This window comes from Dermacentor variabilis, chromosome 10 (genome assembly GCF_050947875.1).
Source record: "Dermacentor variabilis isolate Ectoservices chromosome 10, ASM5094787v1, whole genome shotgun sequence".
Lineage (NCBI taxonomy): Eukaryota > Metazoa > Arthropoda > Arachnida > Ixodida > Ixodidae > Dermacentor > Dermacentor variabilis.
In genome coordinates this window covers 919028-938922 of record NC_134577.1, presented here as the reverse complement: position 1 = coordinate 938922, position 19895 = coordinate 919028, and the positions used below count along the sequence as shown (strand labels likewise).

The window sequence follows — 19895 nt, the reverse complement described above, 5'->3', positions numbered from 1 at the left end:
GATATCATTTTGATGCATGGTGCTCCGCGTCAATTGCTAACAGACTGTGGCCGTACGTTTTATGTCAGTCATTGACGACATGATGCGGGCCTGCTCCATACAGCATAAATTTACCACGTCCTACCACCCTCAAACGAACGGCCTCACTGATCGTTTGAACTGCACCCTTACAGACGTGCTATCGAAATACTTTCAGACGACCACCGTGACTGCGACCTGGCTCTACCTTACATTACCTTTGCGTTCAACTCTTCCCGTCTCGAAACCTCTGGCTTTCCCTGTTTTACCTCTTGTATGGCCGAGAACCGACGCTACTACTAAACACTACTTCCATCCACCACAGCTTCAACTAGCGCTTATGCCCGTGATGCAATCACCCGTGCTGACCATGCTCGTCAACTTGCACGCGTGTGTCTAAAAGTGTCTCAAAACAAACAGAAGAAGCGCTACGACCTTCGTCACCGTGATGTCCATTTTGTGCCCGGCACCCTCGTGTTGCTTTGGTCACCATCGCGTAAAGTTAGCCTTTGTGAGAAACTGCTTTCCTGTTATACAGGCCCATATCGCGTGCTCAGCCAAGTGACCGATGTCACATATAAAATTGTTCTAGCCATGCCCACTACTTCCTCCACTGTGACATTGACCACATCGCCTGACTCAAGCCCTACAACTCTCCACGCGCCTTGGATATTTAACAGCACCGTGACGGCGCTTTTGTTGCTGGGGGGTAGTATTACGATATTATCGGAAGATACTCAAGAGACGAGCCGTCGCGAGAACGACGAAGGGGGGTCTGTGCCCTTGGCGCGAGCGAATGTCGGCCTGGCGCTCTGGCTCCAGTCCAGTGTAAATAGCCTGTAAATAGCCTCTTCCGTCTGTGTCTTTGTACACGTAACAATATATATAATCAGAAATGATTATGTGAGGTCACAGCTGTCAATTGTTTTAAATTTCTTTAATGTTTCAACATTTGCTGCCAAAATTAAAAATAATGGTACAGATTAGAAATGAAATACTTTGCTGCATGTTTAGCATATAGCAAAGTATGCACAGAAAATATCTCAAAAGAAACTTGCATTAAAAAAACACGTGTAGAAATTGCCAGAGAAGGCCCCTTTCTAGCCTCTTGATGAAAAGACAAGTTTGCCAATTTTTTTTTTGTTTTCTAGTATTCAATTGCTTTTATTGTATTTACTTTAACATGTTTATTTAAATCGGGTATGAAAAATGATAAAAGCATAGTAAATTTTATGAAAATTGTTGCTTTTTCAAATTTGGAACATTGTGCAGTTGCATAAGTCGCATTTTCCACCTCGTCTCGGCTAAAATATTATCATGCTGAAACGAAGGCATGCGCTGAAAAAAATTGCTTGATTCAGATGTGAGGAGGGACTTTGGTATGTCATATAAAACTATAATTGAAATTAAGAATAGTTTGAACCCCCCCCTCTGACTGTGCTTATCTGAACGCACTTTACCATTGTTTGACACTATGACTGTTGCATAAAGGACTTCTTGAGAGAAAATAAGTGTGAAATGCTCGGCATATATATGTCCTGCACTGCTTAAAAGATAACCAAGAGTTTGTGTTCAATACACCTTATGGCTTTGTGTCAGGTAAAATCTGGTTTGTGCATCTGCCAAGAAATGGCCTGTCTGCTTTGCGATGGTAAATAACGCCCAGTACATGAATGGGCTGCCACGTATATGCAGATCTCATGGAATTCCAATGACTGAGAGTATGTTGGGGATGGTTGTCAATCGGACTTACAAGAGTGTGCTGCAGGTTTGTGTTGGAATGGCCACGTGGGCCAGCTGGTGTGAAACTGCATGGTCGGCACGGATGGGCGGTCCTTGTCCAGGGCCAAGCAGTGGGCACGGCATGGCTATCTGTGCAGCCCACCCATGCAGCCTATGCACATGTGGTGCCCCAACAGCTGGAGCTGCGAGTGGTGGACAGTGTACGAATCAAGCCATCGGTCGTCTTCCTGCTCATTGGCTGCCAGGCGTGCTTCAGCCTCGAGCAGGAACATGGTGTGAGCAGTGAGTAGGGGCATTAGCCCACCTTGTGCCACGCGATGGTGCTAGGGGCAGTCAGGGAACTTGATAAACTCTGCATTCCACCGAAAACAGTGGACATTTGCGATGTGTACTTTATTTCTTAGCAGGCAGTCAGTCTTACCAGAAAGCCAAGTACTGTTTACATCTCACAGTTCAGGCTCATTTATTTATTACCTTAGACGGTGTATAAGAGGAGCTTGAAGCTAAAGGTGCATTGGACCTTGTCTGGGTCTTTCTTCTGAGTTGAAAGAGCACCTCTAGCAGTTGCCGCCAAAATCACAACTGGGGTTTTGCCTGGCACGGCTCAAGGGTTCGACTGCTTGCCTTTGTTTACTCGAGGTGAGCCTGCTACAAGTGCTGTAACACTTAGACTGAAAGAACTGGCTTTCTTTTGCTTGTGGGAGCTACTGTGCACGTGTTTCTACGAAACATGTTCGAGATGTGCACACAAATTTAGCTCGTTTTATGATACAAGAGGTAAAGAGTAGTGAACTCAAGGGACACTTGATCTCGTGTACAAGCCTACTCACGAGCCCGTCACGAGCTAGATATACTTGAAGCCAACAGAATTTATTAAATTAAATTAATTACATTAAATTTATTTCTAAATTTAAAATATTCCTGATGTGGCGACCAGATGGTGCATGCGAATTTAAGCTGTGGACGAACAAAGGTTTTGTGTGCTATTTCGCGAGTGGCTGAAGGGGTTTCACGTAGGTGTCTTTTTTAGGTAACCAATTGTGCTAGATGCTTTTGCGGTAACATATTTGTATGCGCCTTCCACAATAAGTTTGTTGTAATATGGGTACCAAGATATTTGTATTTGTTTCAGCTGAAAGGCATATCTTTTCACAGCTGTTCAGAGTGGCTCAACAACTTCGACAATATGTATAATGAATAGCCTTAAGGCCATTCCCAAAAATGACCGAGGTGGCTGGTGGCTCTATTCAATGGTGCAGGTACATTCTGTATGGCAGCGATCTTTGTCACCGGACATTCCCAAAAATGACTGAGGTGGCTGGTGGCTCTATTGACTGGTGCAGGTACATTCTGTACGGCAGCGATCTTTGTCACCTACTTTGTCACCTACTACATAAATGGCAGTTTGGTCATGCTGAAAATGCATTTGTTGCAGGAGTTCACTAAAGTATGCTTCCAGACGCAATACTGCTGTCAGGTTGGTAGAGCATTTCCTTGCACTCATGCAGAATTTACTTGGTCTTTTGTTTGGAATGTGGATGGTGTCACGGCAGTGCCAAAACACGCCTGCTTAAACATGTAGACACCTCGGCCTGTTATAAAAGTCATCAGATCCATACTTTCTGGGGTGAGGACAACCTGAGGGTACGTGCGACTAAATCCAGTTTTGAGACATACATCGCTCTGTGGTGCTTATTCAACAGTTGCTCAGTGTGTGCGAGTGCAAACTAATCAGTCATTGCCTTGCTAGGCTTGTGTGAATGAACAATGGATCTTATTGAGCCGTTCCTATTGCAATAGAAAATGGCACAATATAATACACAGGCGTTGTACTGTTGTACTGCCGCCTGTGTTGTCTTCTCATGGTGTCAATGCACAAGGGCGGTGCCGTTCCTATTGCAATAGAAAATATACGGACACTAGAGGTGCGCTCATGCAATTGGTGCCACCTATGTTGTCTTCTCGTGGTGTCAATGCACAAGGGCGGTTTTCACATGGAAGGTCAGAAGGTCTTTAGAGATGTGCAGTGTGTTTGGCTGCAAAAGTGACGAAGCCAAATAGACGCATCGGGACACTCTGCTCATTCGGCACTGCTTGAGCCATGGCAGCGTCCTGATTTCTGCTGCTGGCATGAGTTGTGCGCACACACATTAGGGCTTCTGCTGAGTAGCTGTGTGCATACCACACTGTGGTGTATACACTGGTTTAAGTGTAACGCCCAGTACATGTCAAGCTAAACATATTTCATAATTTTTATTGGGCACTGACAAATGCTGATGCTTTTTGTTGGTCCCATCTCGTGTACCATCGAGGGACAACATTGAGTTGCGACAGCGGTAATGCCAATGCTGGCGTTCTCACCGTGCCAATGTTGTGACATGCCTGGTGTCTACTAGGTCACTGTGCCAATGTTAGGACATGCCGGGTGCCTAATAGGTCGTTGTTGCTTCTGCACAGCAGCAGTAGTCTTGCGTGCTGAGTTGCACCATGTCACCTTTGTGCATTATTTGCTTGTGCACTGTGCAAGAAGTTCAAGTGCAATGTTAAACCTTGCCATCTCGCTTTGTGGGAATCGAGGTGCATTCCCTCGCCTCATCTCGTAGATGGTGCGTTGTACTTAGCTTGATCTCCGGGAACCGCTGCTGTAACGGCAACATGGCAGATATGGCTAGCGTGCCGGACCTAATTTCCTGTGCAAACTGCTTCTCCCTCTTGGGATCGAGTCGCCGCGTAAGCAAATGCCACTAGGACACAGCCTGATTGGCCTCCCAAGTGGTGGCCCCTGGGCGTCCTCTCCACCCGAGCTCTCTTCCGCTGAGCGATTCATCGCTGTGCCAGATGCTCACAGATTCACAACAAGGTGGTTACGTGGGACCTTTGTTTCTGTGACTTATCGTTCTCACACTTGGTGGACTGCTACCCGGTTAGCCCTAGCGTAGCGGGCGCACACTTGATCGGTCTTGTGGGTGAGTCTTTGTCTGTAACTGCCGTGACTGGCACACTGTGCTGTATCTTGGGTAAATAAACCAGTGTCTGTTGGCGATCTGACTCCGGAGCCTTCTCTGCACCGTGTCGGAGAGTCTACAAACCCTGCCGTAGCACCTTTATGCGTTGTGAAGTGGAGCAGTGTCAGGCCTTTTCCTGGCCGTTACTCATAAGGTGAGCCTTGTTCAAACCCATCTTTGCAGTAATCAATAGTTCGACGAAAGCCTGTCTGGTTGGGATGAGACATGACAAAGAAAGACATAAACTGACCAAGTAAAACTTATTAAAAGACAAGATGTTTCGGCTTCCACACGGAAGCCTTGTTCACAATCTTGTTCACAATCGTATTGTGAACAAGGCTTCCCTATGGAAGCCTAAACATCTTGTCTTTTAATATGTTTTACTTTCAGATTGTGGACAAGGCTTCCGTGTGGAAGCCGAAACATCTTGTCTTTTAATAAGTTTTACTTGATCGGTGTACGCTTTTCTTTGTCCCATCTCCACAGCTTTCAACACGTCGGGTGAAGCTGCCAATTTTTTTTCTGCACGACCTCTGTTGGAGGGACTCACTGGGAGTTATCTATTTCTTGATGACATCCTTCTCAAGCCGCTTCAATTCTTCTGCTACCCGGTCCTTCACTGAGAATGGTAATCGGCACAGCTTAGCAGCAACAGGGTTGGAATCTTCACAGACTCTGACTTTATGCACCTAGTTCTTAGTGAGATTATGCTTGCCCTCAAAGACATGCAATGAATGAGTGGCCAGTTAAGGCAGTAGGCATTGCCATCAGGCACTTGACAGGTGTGAAAACAATGCAAAGGCCCACCACTGATTTGCAGATGCAAGGCTACCATGACATCTTCGCCCAGGATGTCAGTCCCTTCTAGAACCACCTTATGTAGCAGGGTAGCCTGACAGTAACAAAATGCGACTGGAGCAATGAAACAACCCTGAACAATGATACAGTGGTGTGAGAAGTAAAACAGCGCAGCGGACATGAATTGTAGTGAAACAGAAGACCAAAGCTTCTTGTAGCTGGCACACGCTGTAGTTGCATAGTGGCTTTGGTGTTGCACTGCTCCCAGCTGCAGCCAGCGCTTTTTGATGAGGGCGAAGTGCAAAATGCCCGTGCTTTGTGTGCATGTTAAAGAACCCCAGGTGGTCAAAATTAATCCGGAGTCCGCCACTATGGCAAGCCTCGTAATCATATCATGGTTTTGCCACATAGTACTCCGGCATTCAACTTTAATTTTTTTCCTTTTAGCTGGTGTACAACAGTATGGAGACAGCAGGCCTGATGTCCACTAGGAAGGTGACTGTACTGCTGTGTACCTGCATGTCAATATGCACACCTGTTCTACTCTTGCAGCCGAGATGCAAAACAGTCGGGATGCAACTTCTTGGATAGCAAAGGTTCTTTGTTAGCTTGCTCACTTTGGCATTCAAAATGGTCCATCTTCCCACCTTCTCTGCTTGTCTTGTTTCTCACCCTGCATATGGTGGAACTTGCGATTTGATGTGGATAACCATAGTGGAAAAACAAGCGGGATGCAAGTGTCGGGAAAGTGTGGCCCTTGTGGTGTACGATGCCTGCTTCTAACAGATGTTCTAAGAAAACTGTCAGCAGAAGAGAATGGAAATGACACCACTTAAAAGGGCAGTATTGAAGAAAACGAACAGAGGAAACGTGCAAGCTGAAGCACCAGGTAGTCAATGTAATGAGCACAAGGCTGCATGTAGCAAGTAATGCAGTGATGCATGGTGTGAAGGTGCTTATTGGCAAGGAACTGCATGTAGCTGTGCATGCGCGGTTACGTACACACACAAACCTAATTGATTCAATCAAGACAAAGATAAACTGGAAACTTGAAGTGAACAGCCATGGATGAGCAAGAGAATGGTCCTCGGCCAGCATTTATACTTTTCTTTTAGCTCAGGAAAACATGTCTGCTTTCTGAAACTCCAGGTTGAGGCTTCCGTTGATCTGTTATTCGTTAGTACAATGTTTCACCCTAGTGCAACGACCCTTGTAGTCTTTGCACAACCTTGTGTGGTGCCTTAAAGATATTATTACGATATCATCGAGCGATGCTCAAGGGACGAGCCGCCGCGAGAACGACGACGAAGTGGGTGTGTGCCCTTGGCGCGGGCGAGTGACGGCCTGGTGGTCTGGCTCCAGTGTAAATACCCTCTATATAGCCTCTTTCATCTTTTTTTCACACGTAACATTCTGGTGGAGGTCAGCGATCCCCGTCCTCACCACGGAACTCCGGAGTCGTCGGTACATCGAGCTTGTCACCATGCCTCCCAGTGACGAGACAGCCTCTGCAACGGCTTGGGCTTGTCTGACTGCTCCAATCATCACTGTTGCCAAACACCGCGACCCTGGTGTGTTCTCTGGCCTGGAGGGAGAGGACGTTGATGAATGGATCAAGCTCTATGAACACGCCAGTGCTAATAACAGGGTGGGATCCAACGATCATGCTCGCCAATGTCATCTTTTATCTCGGCGGCACCCCACGCGTGTGGCACCAAACGCATGACGACGAGATAAACAGTTGGGACAGTTTCAAAGAAAAGCTCAGGGAACTGTTCAGTGACCCCATTGGGCGCAAGGCTGCCGTGAGAAAGGCTCTTGCGTCTCGTGTTCAGACATCTACAGAGCCGTACGTTTCATGCATCCTTGATGTCTTGGCTCTCTGCCGCAAAGCTGACGATACGATGTCTGAACCAGATAAAGTGTCGCATGTGCTAAAAGGCATTGCTGATGATGCTTTCAATTTGCTTGTTTTCGGTCACGTCTCAACTATCGTTGCCATCATCAAAGAATGCCATCGCCTTGAACAAGCTAAGAGCCGCCGTATCACACACCACATCACGCGGCTACCCAAGACCGCTGCTATGTCGACATGTGAGGGTTGACCGCGTCAGGCCACCACCTGTGACGACGTCCCCCGTATTGTTCGCCACGAGCTCGAGGCCGCCTGTTCGCCAGCTTTCTCCGCGACGCCTCCCGATCCGCCAGCAGCCACGATTGCCATGATTCAGGCCGTAGTCAGACATGAATTTGAGAACATGGGTCTGAACTCCGTGTGTTGAACATCTCAACCCAGCGTTCCCCAGTTCTCTACCGGCCCTCCTCGTCCCCGACAGTCCTTTTCTACCACATCTCTCCGCAACCCGTCCAAATGGCGCACCCCTGATGACAGACCAATCTGCTTCCACTGCTGTCGCATTGGCCACGTCGCTCGTCACTGCCGCAACCGATGGCCACCACTTCCTCGGATATACGCCCCCGCTCATTCCCGCCCCTTTGGACCTTCTGTTCCCTATGCCACCCGCCATGAACCCATTGCCGCTGATGCTCCTGCCTCAAACCTTCGCTACAGCCGCTCTCCCTCACCTCGACGCCATCAGTCTCGTTCGCCCCAACCCCGTCGCTTCTCTTCGTCGTCTACCGCCTCCTGGATCCAGCCGGAAAAATAGGCACTGGAGCTTCTGGAGGTGAAGCTGCATTGTCCACCCCGCCCTCAAATCCTCTGCTCATGTTACACACGAACCAAAACCTTCTTGACGTTGACGTTGATGGCCATCCTGTCACGGCACTAATTGATACAGGTGCGCATCTTTCTATTATGAGTGCTACCTTCCGACGACGACTGAACAAGCTCCTCACCCCAGCGTCGGCACGCGACGTCCGCGTTGCGGATGGCAGTACTGTGCCTATCATCGGCATGTGTACGGCATGTGTCTGCATCGCCGGCCGCCACACTCCTGTCCTCTTCACTGTGATTGCTCATTGCCCCCACGACCTCATTCTCGGCCTCGATTTTCTCTCCGCGCATTCTGCTCTTATTGACTGCTGTGCCAGTACCCTTCGCCTTGAGTTGCCGATTCTCGCAGAACCTTCTGACACACCCCAGTGCCGCCGATGCCCCACCGGCTTTATTCGCCTGCCGCCAAAATCAATAGCCTATATTGAACTCTTGTCTTCCCCACCAGTCCCCGATGGCCGAGTACCTCGTCACTCCTCTGCCCGACATTCCACTACAGTATGACGTTACCGTGCCTCACAGTATAATTACTATTACTGCGAACCGCACTTTCATGCCTATCTTTAACTTTGTATTGGCAAAGCAAATTCTACCGCAAGGTTTGCCTTGCCAACGTTGATTGTCTCGGCGACCATCACGTGGCAACCTTATCGACCGATGCTTCTTGTGAGCTTAGCTGGCCCATTGTGCCACCCTCGGCCGCCGATCCCAAGATACAGAAAATGGTTGCGACGGACCTGTCTTCTGCGCAGGCTGAAGACCTTTACCAAGTATTATCGTCCTACAAAGATATTTTCGACTTCGACGATCGCCCCTTTAGGCCAGACGCTCGCGGTCAAGCATCGGATTCTTACTGGCGATGCTACTCCTATTCACCGACGACTGTATTAGTTGCTGCGTCGGAACGCCGAGTAATTCAAAGAGAAGTGAACAAAATGCTAGACAAAAACATAATTGAACCTTCTTCGAGTCCCTGGGCGTCACCTGTAGTGTTGGTTAAGAAGAAGGATGGCACGTGGCGCTTCTGTGTAGACTACCGCCATCTGAACAACATTATTAAGGAGGACGTCTACCCGCTCTCACGTATAGACGACGCCCTTGACTGCCTCTACGGTTGCAGCTATTTCTCTTCTATTGATCTTCGTTCTGGTTACTGGCAGATTGCTGTTGATGATATTACTGTTCTGGGCCACCTAGTTGACGCTTCCGGAGTACAGCCTGATCCCGACAAAACTCGCGCTGTCCGAGACTTTCCGGTTCCGAAGACAGCCTCAGACGTTCGAAGTTTTTGTCTGGCTATGCTCGTACTTTCGTCATATTGTTCAAGATTTTGCGGCAATTGCTAGACCCCTCACTAATTGAAGAAAGGCGTACAATTCTCGTGGGTTACTGCAGAAGCCGCTGCCTTCTCTCGTCTCGTCACTCTTCTCTCCTCACCACTCATTCTCGCCCACTTCGACCCTGAGGCCCCTACAGGATTGCGTACAGATGACAGCGGTCATGGCGTAAGTGCCGTCTTAGCCCTGCGTCCGCATGGCCAGGATCGCATTATTGCTTATGCGAGCTGCCTCCCCACACCATCGGAGCGCAACTATTCCATTACGGAACGAGAATGCCTTGCTGTAGTCTGGGCGGTTGCGAAGTTCCGTCTTTACCTCTACGGTCGCCCTTTTTCCATAGTCACTGACCATCATGTTCTCTGCTGGCTCTCATCCCTAAAAGATCCTACAGGCCGGCTTGGTCGATGGGCTTTGAGACTACAAGAATTTTCGTATTCCGTGGTCTAGAGGTCTGGCCGCCTGCACCAAGACGCTGACAGCTTTTCGCGTTACCCTGTTGACGACCCTGACTCCTCGAATATTACCAGTGCTGCTTGTGTATTCTCTGTGTCGCACCTTCTTCATTTCGCCGACGAGCAACGTCATGACGCCTACATCACAGCACTCATCGACCGTTTTGAACACTCTCCAGCCGACGCCACTCTACGCCACTTCGTCCTCCATGATGATACTCTGTACCGTCGTAACCTTCATCTGGACGGCTCTGAGTTCCTACTTGTCATACGTAAACACCTCCGCTCAACCGTTCTAGAAGAGCTCCACGACGCACCAACGGCAGGACACCTTGGCTTATCTCGAACCTATGACCGTGTACGTCGCCGTTGTTTCTGGCCGGGGCTTGCCCATTCCGTACGACGTTACATCGCCGCTTGTGAACTTTGCCGATGCAAGAAGCCTTCACAGCTCCCCGCTGGTTACCTGCAGCCGCTCGACATCCCTGCCGAGCCCTTCCATCGTGCCGGCTTGGACCTTCTCGGCCCATTTCCGGAATCTACATCAGGAAACAAGTGGGTTGCCGTCGCGGCGGACTACGCAACCCGCTACGCCGTAACCCGCGCTCTTCTGACCAGTTGCGCACTTGATGTTGCGGACTTCCTCCTGTATGATATCATTTTGATTCATGGTGCTCCGCGTCAATTGCTAACAGACCGTGGCCGTACGTTCTTAGCCAAAGTCATTGACGGCATCATGTGTGCCTGCTCAATACAGCATAAATTTACCACCTCCTACTACCCTCAAACGAACGACCTCACTGAGCATTTGAACCGCATCCTTACAGACATGCTATCTAAATACGTTTCAGACGACCACCATGACTGGGACCAGGCTCTACCTTACATTACATTTGCGTATAACTCTTCCCGTCTCGAAACTGCTGGCTTTTCGCCTTTTTACCTCTTGTATGGCCATGAACCGACACTACCACTGGACACTGTGCTTCAGTCCACCACAGCTTCAACTAGCGCTTATGCCTGTGATGCTATCGCCCATGCTGACCATGCTCGCCAACTTGCGCGCACTCGTCTACAAGTCTCTCAAGGCAAACAAAAGCAACGCTACGACCTCCGTCACCGTGATGTCCATTTTGTGCCCGGCACCCTTGTGTTGCTTTGGTCACCATCGCGTAAAGTTAGCCTTTGTGAAAAAGTGCTTTCCTGCTACACAGGCCCATATCGCATGCTTCGCCAAGTAACCGATGTCACCTACGAAATCGCTCTAGCCACGCCCACTACGTCCTCCATTGTGACAACCAGTGACGTAGTGCAAGTCGCCCCGCTCAAACCCTACAACTCTCCACGCGCCTTGGATATTTAACAGCACCATGACGGCGCTTTTGCCGCCGGGGGTAGTATTACGATATCATCGAGCGATGCTCAAGGGACGAGCCGCCGCGAGAACGACGATGAAGTGGGTCTGTGCCCTTGGCGCTGGCGAGTGTCGGCCTGGTGGTCTGGCTGCAGTGTAAATACACTGTATATAGCCTCTTTTATCTGTGTTTTTCCACACGTAACAATATTTATTGTTTAAGCGATACAACTATGCTTGTTTCTATCATATTGAAACAGTATCTTTCTATTGGCACCATAACCTCTAGATGTGTTTGGTAGGTAAATGGCCTCCTTAAACCGTGTGGTGTCACTTTCACTTCTGGTGTGTGTATGTGCTGGGAGGTACTCATTGTGGCCCTCCCATTGTGCCCTATCGTAAACATGTTCTGATAGCACTTGTGACGTACCTTGCCATTTCTTTCTCATAGCCTCCCAGTTAGTTTGTCAGCGGAGAGCTACAGCACTGAGCTAGTAGACCAGGTCAGGAGCTGGTGACCCTGACATGGTTGCTTTCATCTTTCATTATAGAGCTGCAGCGCTTTAATGCTGTGCTGCTTGCTTTCATTGCTGGCTGCATATCCACGCTTGTAGTCAATTTGTTTAGGCTGAATTTGTTAAAGCTTGTGTTGACCTTGGCAGCAGCATGCCAGTGTGCACCATTTTGTGGCAGTAACTATGCAAACACCCTGTGGAATGTGCTGTTCTATGTGCAGCTGCAGTGGCACCTGGGCAGTCATATTCCCTGCGCACGGAGGATGACCAGGTGGCTCGTGTGGAAGGGACATGCGTCTGGGCCCAAGGGCTTGGCCACACCCGGCTGCTGCTTGCCGATGCCTGTATCCTTTGACACTGAAGCACCTCATTCTGCCCATTCCATGGTGCTACCTTGACTGTGCCTTCCAGCTTCGTCCATCAATCTGCGGACTGCCGATGTGCACGTAGTCAGACCAAGCTACCTTCGTGAGCCTCTTTCTAATCATGGCTACCCTTTCTAATGGAGAAGCGGTTTACTGGTGACACCTTGTTGCACAACTTGTTGCTTATTTACATCGCTTATGAGGGTGTGAAAAAAGATGTCTGTCAAATTATGCCACTAGTCAGTGTGTGCCAGTTCTACAGTGAAAGGAAACAGATTATCTTAAGTTTATTTTTGTTCCTTTTCACAAAAAACGTGCCTCCATGGTAATTTTTTTTAAATTACAGTTTTCAGTAGTAGGAAATGATTGGAAACACGTGAATACAAAAAACATTTATTGCAAATAACATTTTCTATCAAGAAATGCTTTACATGCACCAACAGTAGGCACACGCACACTATACGGTAAAAGATTGAGACGAATGTTTACAGTGAAGTTTATGGCTGAAGATATGTTAGACATAAATAAAAGAAACTCTTGAGCAGTTGCCGCAAGAGGCACCGCATGCGGCCATACTAAACCCACGACTGACGGCAGGCCAATGTACGCCAGGACACGAACCATAACCCAAGGGGGATCAACAACTGATGGCAAAGAAAAAGAAAACTCTGAACTTTGGACTGCATGGGGCTAAATTTAAGTTACTCGAAACACCATAGCGGTGACTATGGAAGACAATAGCATCACCTCCATGCATGCCTTGGAGATGACACGCACGACCATGATAGGAAGTACCTGAAAGTAAATAAGTTGCATAGTGTGCCTCGGTGAGTGGAAACGTAATTTCCAATGAGTAGTTTGTGCGACTCCATAGAGAGGGCATCACTGCTTAACAACCAGTACTGTTGACACTAATTTAGATTCTAACCTCCAAACAGACGCGATATTCCTAGATTTTGCAAAAGCGTTTGACAAGGTACCACACCAACGTCTACTACTAAAACTTTCTCTTGCGAACCTTCACCCCGACATTTTGCGATGGATTGAAGCGTTCTTGACAAACAGATCTCAGTTCGTTACAGTTAACAACCGCGCATCTAACTACCTACCAGTGACTTCCGGTGTACCGCAAGGATCTGTTCTTGGACCCCTACTCTTCTTAATATACATTAATGACCTACCCTTGCACGTGTCTTGCGGCGTTCGTTTGTTCGCAGACGACTGCGTCATTTATCGAACAATTACTAGCACATCTAATCAAGACTTACTTCAGGAGGACATTAACTGTTTACAGCAATGGTGCGACCGGTGGTTAATGGAACTTAATCCTAAGAAATGCAACTTGATGGTATTTTCTCGTCGGCGCGACCCATTTCCTTACCAATACACAATTAATAACATTCCCGTGTGTGCTACGCAGTCTTACAAGTACCTAGGTGTTACTATATCTAACGACTTATCCTGGCGAACACACGTCAGTAACATCATTTCATCTGCTAACAAATCGCTGGGTTTTCTCAAGCGTCATCTAAAACGCGCCCCCAAACCTGTTAAACTACTGGCCTACCAGTCAATAGTCCGACCAAAATTGGAATATGCATCCGCCATATGGAATCCGCACCAAACATATCTCATTAACGCACTCGAAGCCGTTCTAAACCGTGCCACAAGGTTCATCCATTCTAATTATTCATATGACGTGAGCATGTCTCACTTAAAGAAAGAATTGAATTTACTTCCCCTTTGTACGCGCCGGCGCACTGGAACCCTTGCACTTTTCCATAAGTTTTATCACAGTTCGCTTAATCAACCACCCTATATCCTCCCCGCAGCCCGAACATCTCGTCGTACACGCCACACTTTTCAAGTGGGCCGCCCTCGCATGCGCACTGTTACCTTTTCCGCCTCATTCTTTTGCCATGCCGCTACAGATTGGAACAATCTGCCCCACCAAATCTCCGCCATCATTTGCCCTTGTACATTCATGGAGAGTGTCACTGCGCACTTTTCAGAATAGAAATGACTTGTGTTAATAGACTTATATGCTCGTGCAACTTTAGTTTGTATTACTTAGTTCTATGTATTTGCGCTGACGTATGTAACCCTTTATCACATGCAGTTTTTGTTGTTGTTTGCGTGTTCACTTATGTATTATGAAAATTTTGTACTAATGTATTCCCACCCCTTATGTAATACCCCTATCAAGGGGTCTTTAAGGTAATAAAATGAAATGAAATGAAATGAATGTGATATATCAAATAAAAGATAGATGCTGCACATGTACGGCAAAAACCTAAAAAGGGTTAAAGATTATTGCACCGAACTTAGTGTAGTGTAAGCACTTAGTATATTTCTATACAGACCACTTGATCCTTTTATTGCAGTTGTCTTGTTGCGGCACCTCTATCACCATGGATGCCATAAGCACACAATAAATTGGCAAACCATATGAGCGAGCACTTGGGAGAACACGTAGTTACATTCAGCAGCTCACCAGGAAAGCTCTGCCTGTCCATTGCAATAAAATATAAATAAGACTAATAAATTGTTTACGGCCCTTGTCTTACTAGCTGCTTACAATTACAATTACAAGAGAGGTTTCTTGTTCGACCGCTGTCAGTCAAATTGGAGAGCTTTGAAGTTGATGAGTAGCCATACAAATATAAACACAAAATATCCAGATATATTCAATGGTTTAAAAAAAAATGTTTTTCTTCAGAAAAAATGGAAAATTTCAGGATGATAAACTGGCATACACTGCACATTAATTTGCTCAGGGGTACAAAAAAATATTAACAATGCTTATTTACCTCACATTGAAATGCTGAAATAATGGAAAAAATCGCTTTTTATGTTACAAAAGAAATATGAAAACTCAACACAAAAAGTCACTCTATGTTGGAGTCACTGTTGCAGGATGAGGCAATATATGTAGACTTACATTCGTTCAAGTTGCCTTGAAAAGGTTGTTTGGCACAAATATATTGCTACCAGTTCTGCTTTCCCAAAAATTATATGTCAGTGCTGCATCAAATTCCTGTAAATTTGGTCCAAGACTGGAATATGGAGGCCAAGCAGACATCAGTTTGTTTTGTAGTTTTGTAGTTCTATTGACTCCATGGCCTTAGACATCGTGAATTTATTGCAGTTGAACATACTAAGCTCTTGTTGATGATTTTATATGTAGACACTGCGTTTCAGTTTTATGGTGGTCGAGCGATGGTATCCAAGTCTGCTGAAATCGCCAGCTCAAATATTATGGTGCATTATGGTGCAGCAACAGCTGAAAGTAATGTCGCTTTGCCATGTGAAGCTGTTGTATGCATAGACCTTCATTGTGTTATGAAGTTGGACAGTACTTAATGAAAATGAAACGCTTCCATACAGTTTCCTAAGCTGTTTTATTACTGTCAGAAAAAACGGCACCTTAAGGAAGAGAGCAATGAACATTTAGTCAATGTTGTTTAGTTCATATTGGGAAAGAACAACATTGTATTAACACAGAGGGCAAAGAGGCATGTGGAACAGGCATTACTCATGACCAAGTTTTACTGTAAGCAGACGCAAAGAAATGGGCCAGGTGCATGGTAAAAGAATGACCAGACATTTGTTGTGGTAGCCTATACAGCGAAAACTTCGTTACTACAAACACCACATTAACAAAATTTTCAGGTTAACAAACTTTTCAGAGATCCCCTGCTGACTTCTTATAGCTTCAATGCAAAAATATTTAAATATTACGAACTTCAGAATACCGAACTTCTCAGAATAACGATCGTTATTCAGTTTCTCTGTGATGCTAACAACGCCTCAGTACTACAAATTCTGAAATCTGGGGATTCTTAGATTTTCATGTATCATCCACGGCAGCCAAAACAGTAGGCTAGCAGAAGACAAGGCACAGACAGTGGATGTCGCAGCAAATGGGTTCGGAAAACCCGAGACGACACCCGGAAAAAGAAAAAGAAAAAAGAATTCGGGCAAGCGGAGGCGACGACACATCAGGTTTTGCGAGGGCATGTTCTGCCCAGAAAAGTGTCCTCTAGCAACGGAGGCGCGTCTCTTACTTCTTTCACCCTACTTTCTGCACACGCCTCTTTCTTTTGCTCTTCTTTCTGCGGCCATGCTAGCTATGCTCGCGGTGAAATGTAACCTCCATACTCGCAGGGATGCCACAGGGTTGCACCTTGCACTTTCCAGATGGTGTCGTTTAAGCACACTTGCACTGCGACATAGTTCAGGCGTCCGTCTCGAGCAAGCCAGTTGCAATGTCCACAGCAAGAAACGTGAAAAGCAAACAAAAGGCAAGAAACATTTACTTTAGAAGTGACAAGACGCTACCTTTTGTCTAGATTTCTCGGCCTCAGCGTCTGTTCTATGTGCGTGTCACTCTTATTATACGGTGCTTCGGTGGTGCATGGCAGCGGAATTTATGGAAAATAGCAGCAGTGCGTGCCGAGAGCCAACAGGGACGTTTTCGTGGATAGCTCATGTGGTGACAACTTATGAACTGATGGGTTGATGGGCAGAATGGTTAATTTTGTGGCTTTCACTATGACAGTCTTTCAGAATGACAAAAAATTTACCGCGGTCCCCTGAAGTTCGTTATATTCAGTATTCACTGTAATAGGATTTCCTGAAAAAAGAAATGGCTGTAGGCTTAGCTTTGTTAAGCCTGGAAGATTGCGAAAGCAATACCCTTGGCTGCGCCTTGGTTTGGCTGATGGTGTGGACATGGTTGCCCTTTGTTAAACTTATGGCTATACATCATCCGACATAGCGCAAGGCAGCGCGTCGACCACTGCGAGGAGCCGAGCTGTAGGCCCATTTATCCTCCTAGCGTGACGTCACACCAGCGAGCACCCTCTCTCGGTAGTGCCGCAGCAGCGGCGTGGAAGGCTTTGCCTCTGTTAGATACGGGACCGTTTCTTGAGTCTACTTCGAGTTCACCAGACCACATCGAATCGCACCACAGCTAATTAAGGAGAGCAGAAGCACAGATACTACATTCCTGAGGCGCAGCACGTGCAAACAAGTTGGCGGCCCCCACTTAGTGTGCCGCAGGTGGAGCTATTCACTGCTTGACTCTTCCCGTAAGTGAAGCGAGAGCCTGGCACTGTTGCGGGTAAAGTGGGTCCCAAAGCTAGATGGCTGTAATGCGTCGTGAAAACCTGGCAATGTTGCCCCATCCGCCTATTGTGACGGCGCATTGCAAGTCAGCAAGGCAAGACCGCAGGGAGAAAGAAGTAAGCCCTCGGACAAACACACGTGCAGCGACCCTCTCCGCCGGGTGTGACACCATCGCACAGGCGCCTACCATTGGCCGAAAATGATGACACTTGAGCGGGCTCCCCCATTGGCCGAACGTGACGTGTCTTCCAGACACCAAAGGGCTTAAAAGACGCAGACCGGGAGCAGCAAGAGAGCATTCCTAGAGCATTCCTAGAGATTCCTTGATTCATCTGTTTCGAACTTCTTGCCACGGGCCGCAGCGTCCGAGTTGCTGCCTGCCTGTAATGACTTTAAGACTGTTAATTGACTCTCACTGTAAATAATGTAAATAAACCTCCCAAGTTTTCATCCCAAAGTCCTCCTCAACTCTTACACCTCCACCATCGATGCCGCGAGCTGGGGCCCCGTCTCTTGGTCTGGCGTGACGTCACACGGTCATGTGACGCGCAGCTGTGTAAGGAGGCGCCACGACCACCGATGGGCCGAAAGTGCGAGAAGTATTGCTTTCACAATAAAAGAATCATTGTTGCTGCACGCCGTGACAGGGGTAGCTGTAATACACCCATGATCACTCTTTTTAATGTGAAACGCTTCCATTATTTCACACACAAGCATGTCACCGGTTCTCCCAAAATTTCATATGCTAGAAGCATAGGCTCACACGTAGGACACGCAGTGTCAGTAAATGTGACTTTGACCGACAGCTCATGCTCGTATGCTCGGGTATCACTGCAGTGGCCTGTCTAGCAGATATGGACCCTTCTGCATGCGAGCTGCTGGAAGCATAAGGCCTTGCTTGTTTTTTCTTGCACGGGGACTTCTTGAGTGGATCTGAAATGAATGGGCACAGCCCTGCTAGCTTGCTCGGTGTGCAAAAGACAATGGGTACTTTATAATAATAATAATGTCTTTATTTGTGTCCCATAAAAATAAAAGACACGGGAGACCTGCAGTAAAAGCTGTCATGAATCACAGCTTGACAGAGCCGTAGGCCCCTATACACGGAGCAGTTACATAACGAAAAAAAAAAAAAAAAAAGGCATAATACATGGTCACGTTTGAAATTACACTTCCTAAGCGTACAATGTAACATACACAAATTGTGATGAAATTAGGCAAGATAGAAATACAAATTACAAGTTCACTAATGTAATAAAACAACACAATCAACGATGGAAGAGTCACAAAAGAAACAACATAAATGCAGTTTCACATATCTGCAAGAAATAACAGTAATACATATACAATGATGGTAAAGAGAAGCAAAACAGATAAAGCGCACATTGTGAATTGAAAGAAGGGAAGACTGAAGCATTCCCTCGCCATGTACACTGCTAGGGATAACGGGGTATAGAAAAAGTGAATTGTGCATATCTACCTCGTTTTCCATGTTAGGTGAAACTGTACACACACGGAACCACATTGGGCCTTTTTGTTTTAAGTTTTGGCTCTGTTCCCTTTTTACCTTCCATCTTCTGAAGGATGTTTCAGACACAACAGCTAAAACTGAACAGTGAAATGCAGCTGACTTAAGTTGTGCAATATGAATGTCAAAACTCTCTCACATGCAATAAAAGGGGGCAATGGAGCCATTGGCAGAAAATCAAGCCAACTCATTTTCATCGTCATTGCGTTCCATGGTAACCTGCTTGCACGTGAATTTATGGAAGCGTTTCATATCAAAAAGAGGGTGTTTGTTGTTATATCAATGGTATTCGTCGTAGCGTGCAGTGGCGTGGGATTGTCATACAGCAATTGCTGTTGTTTGCTCACTCCCAAAGTTGTATTGATGTCTATCACAGGAATCTATCTCTTTGTAAGTTTATAAAGAAGAGCTCTGGCTTCACAGAGTAGCTATCCCGGGTTTTGCATCTTAGCCACTCCACCGACGCTACAGAAAGGAAAAAAAGCTATGCTTAGAGAGCGTGATCAAGTCGTGAGTTGCTGTGATGGGATGACCCAGCACTGAGGTGAAAGAATTTAAATGAAGGTTGCATTAAAATGAGAAATGCAAAACAGGAAAGAGGAAGAAATTTACTTCACTGCGGAGGAATGCTGCCTTTATAATGAACTTGAATTACGAAGGAACAGTGCCAACGAAGACGATCACAAGTGGGGCTATTACAGTTTTTAGACATTAACATTACCTTGGGTGAAGATCATGTATGTTGGCAGTACGCACCTCGAGCACAAAAGGAGCTTCTTCCTTATGCGTCGGCGCATTCAAAAACAGTAAAACGTTCTATTGCAAAACTTTGTCTTGAGTCTGCTCTTGTGAAATCATGTGACCATGCAATGCGTGCGAGTTTTGACAAGCAAGTTAATAGGTTGGTTTC

At 46.8% G+C, this 19895-nt stretch overlaps 1 protein-coding gene across 4 annotated transcripts in view; it reads left to right on the top strand.

Annotated features, from left to right (window-relative positions):
• The window catches only part of LOC142559716 (nuclear pore membrane glycoprotein 210-like), a 248521-nt gene that overhangs the window by 64762 nt on the left and 163864 nt on the right, over positions 1 to 19895 (top strand). For all 4 annotated transcript variants that reach the window (XM_075671288.1, XM_075671289.1, XM_075671286.1 and 1 more), the window contains exons 5-7: positions 1787 to 2043; positions 12184 to 12306; positions 12374 to 12430. In XM_075671288.1, coding sequence (XP_075527403.1) covers positions 1787 to 2043; positions 12184 to 12306; positions 12374 to 12430 — 437 coding nt within the window. The remainder of the gene's footprint in view (positions 1 to 1786; positions 2044 to 12183; positions 12307 to 12373; positions 12431 to 19895) is intronic.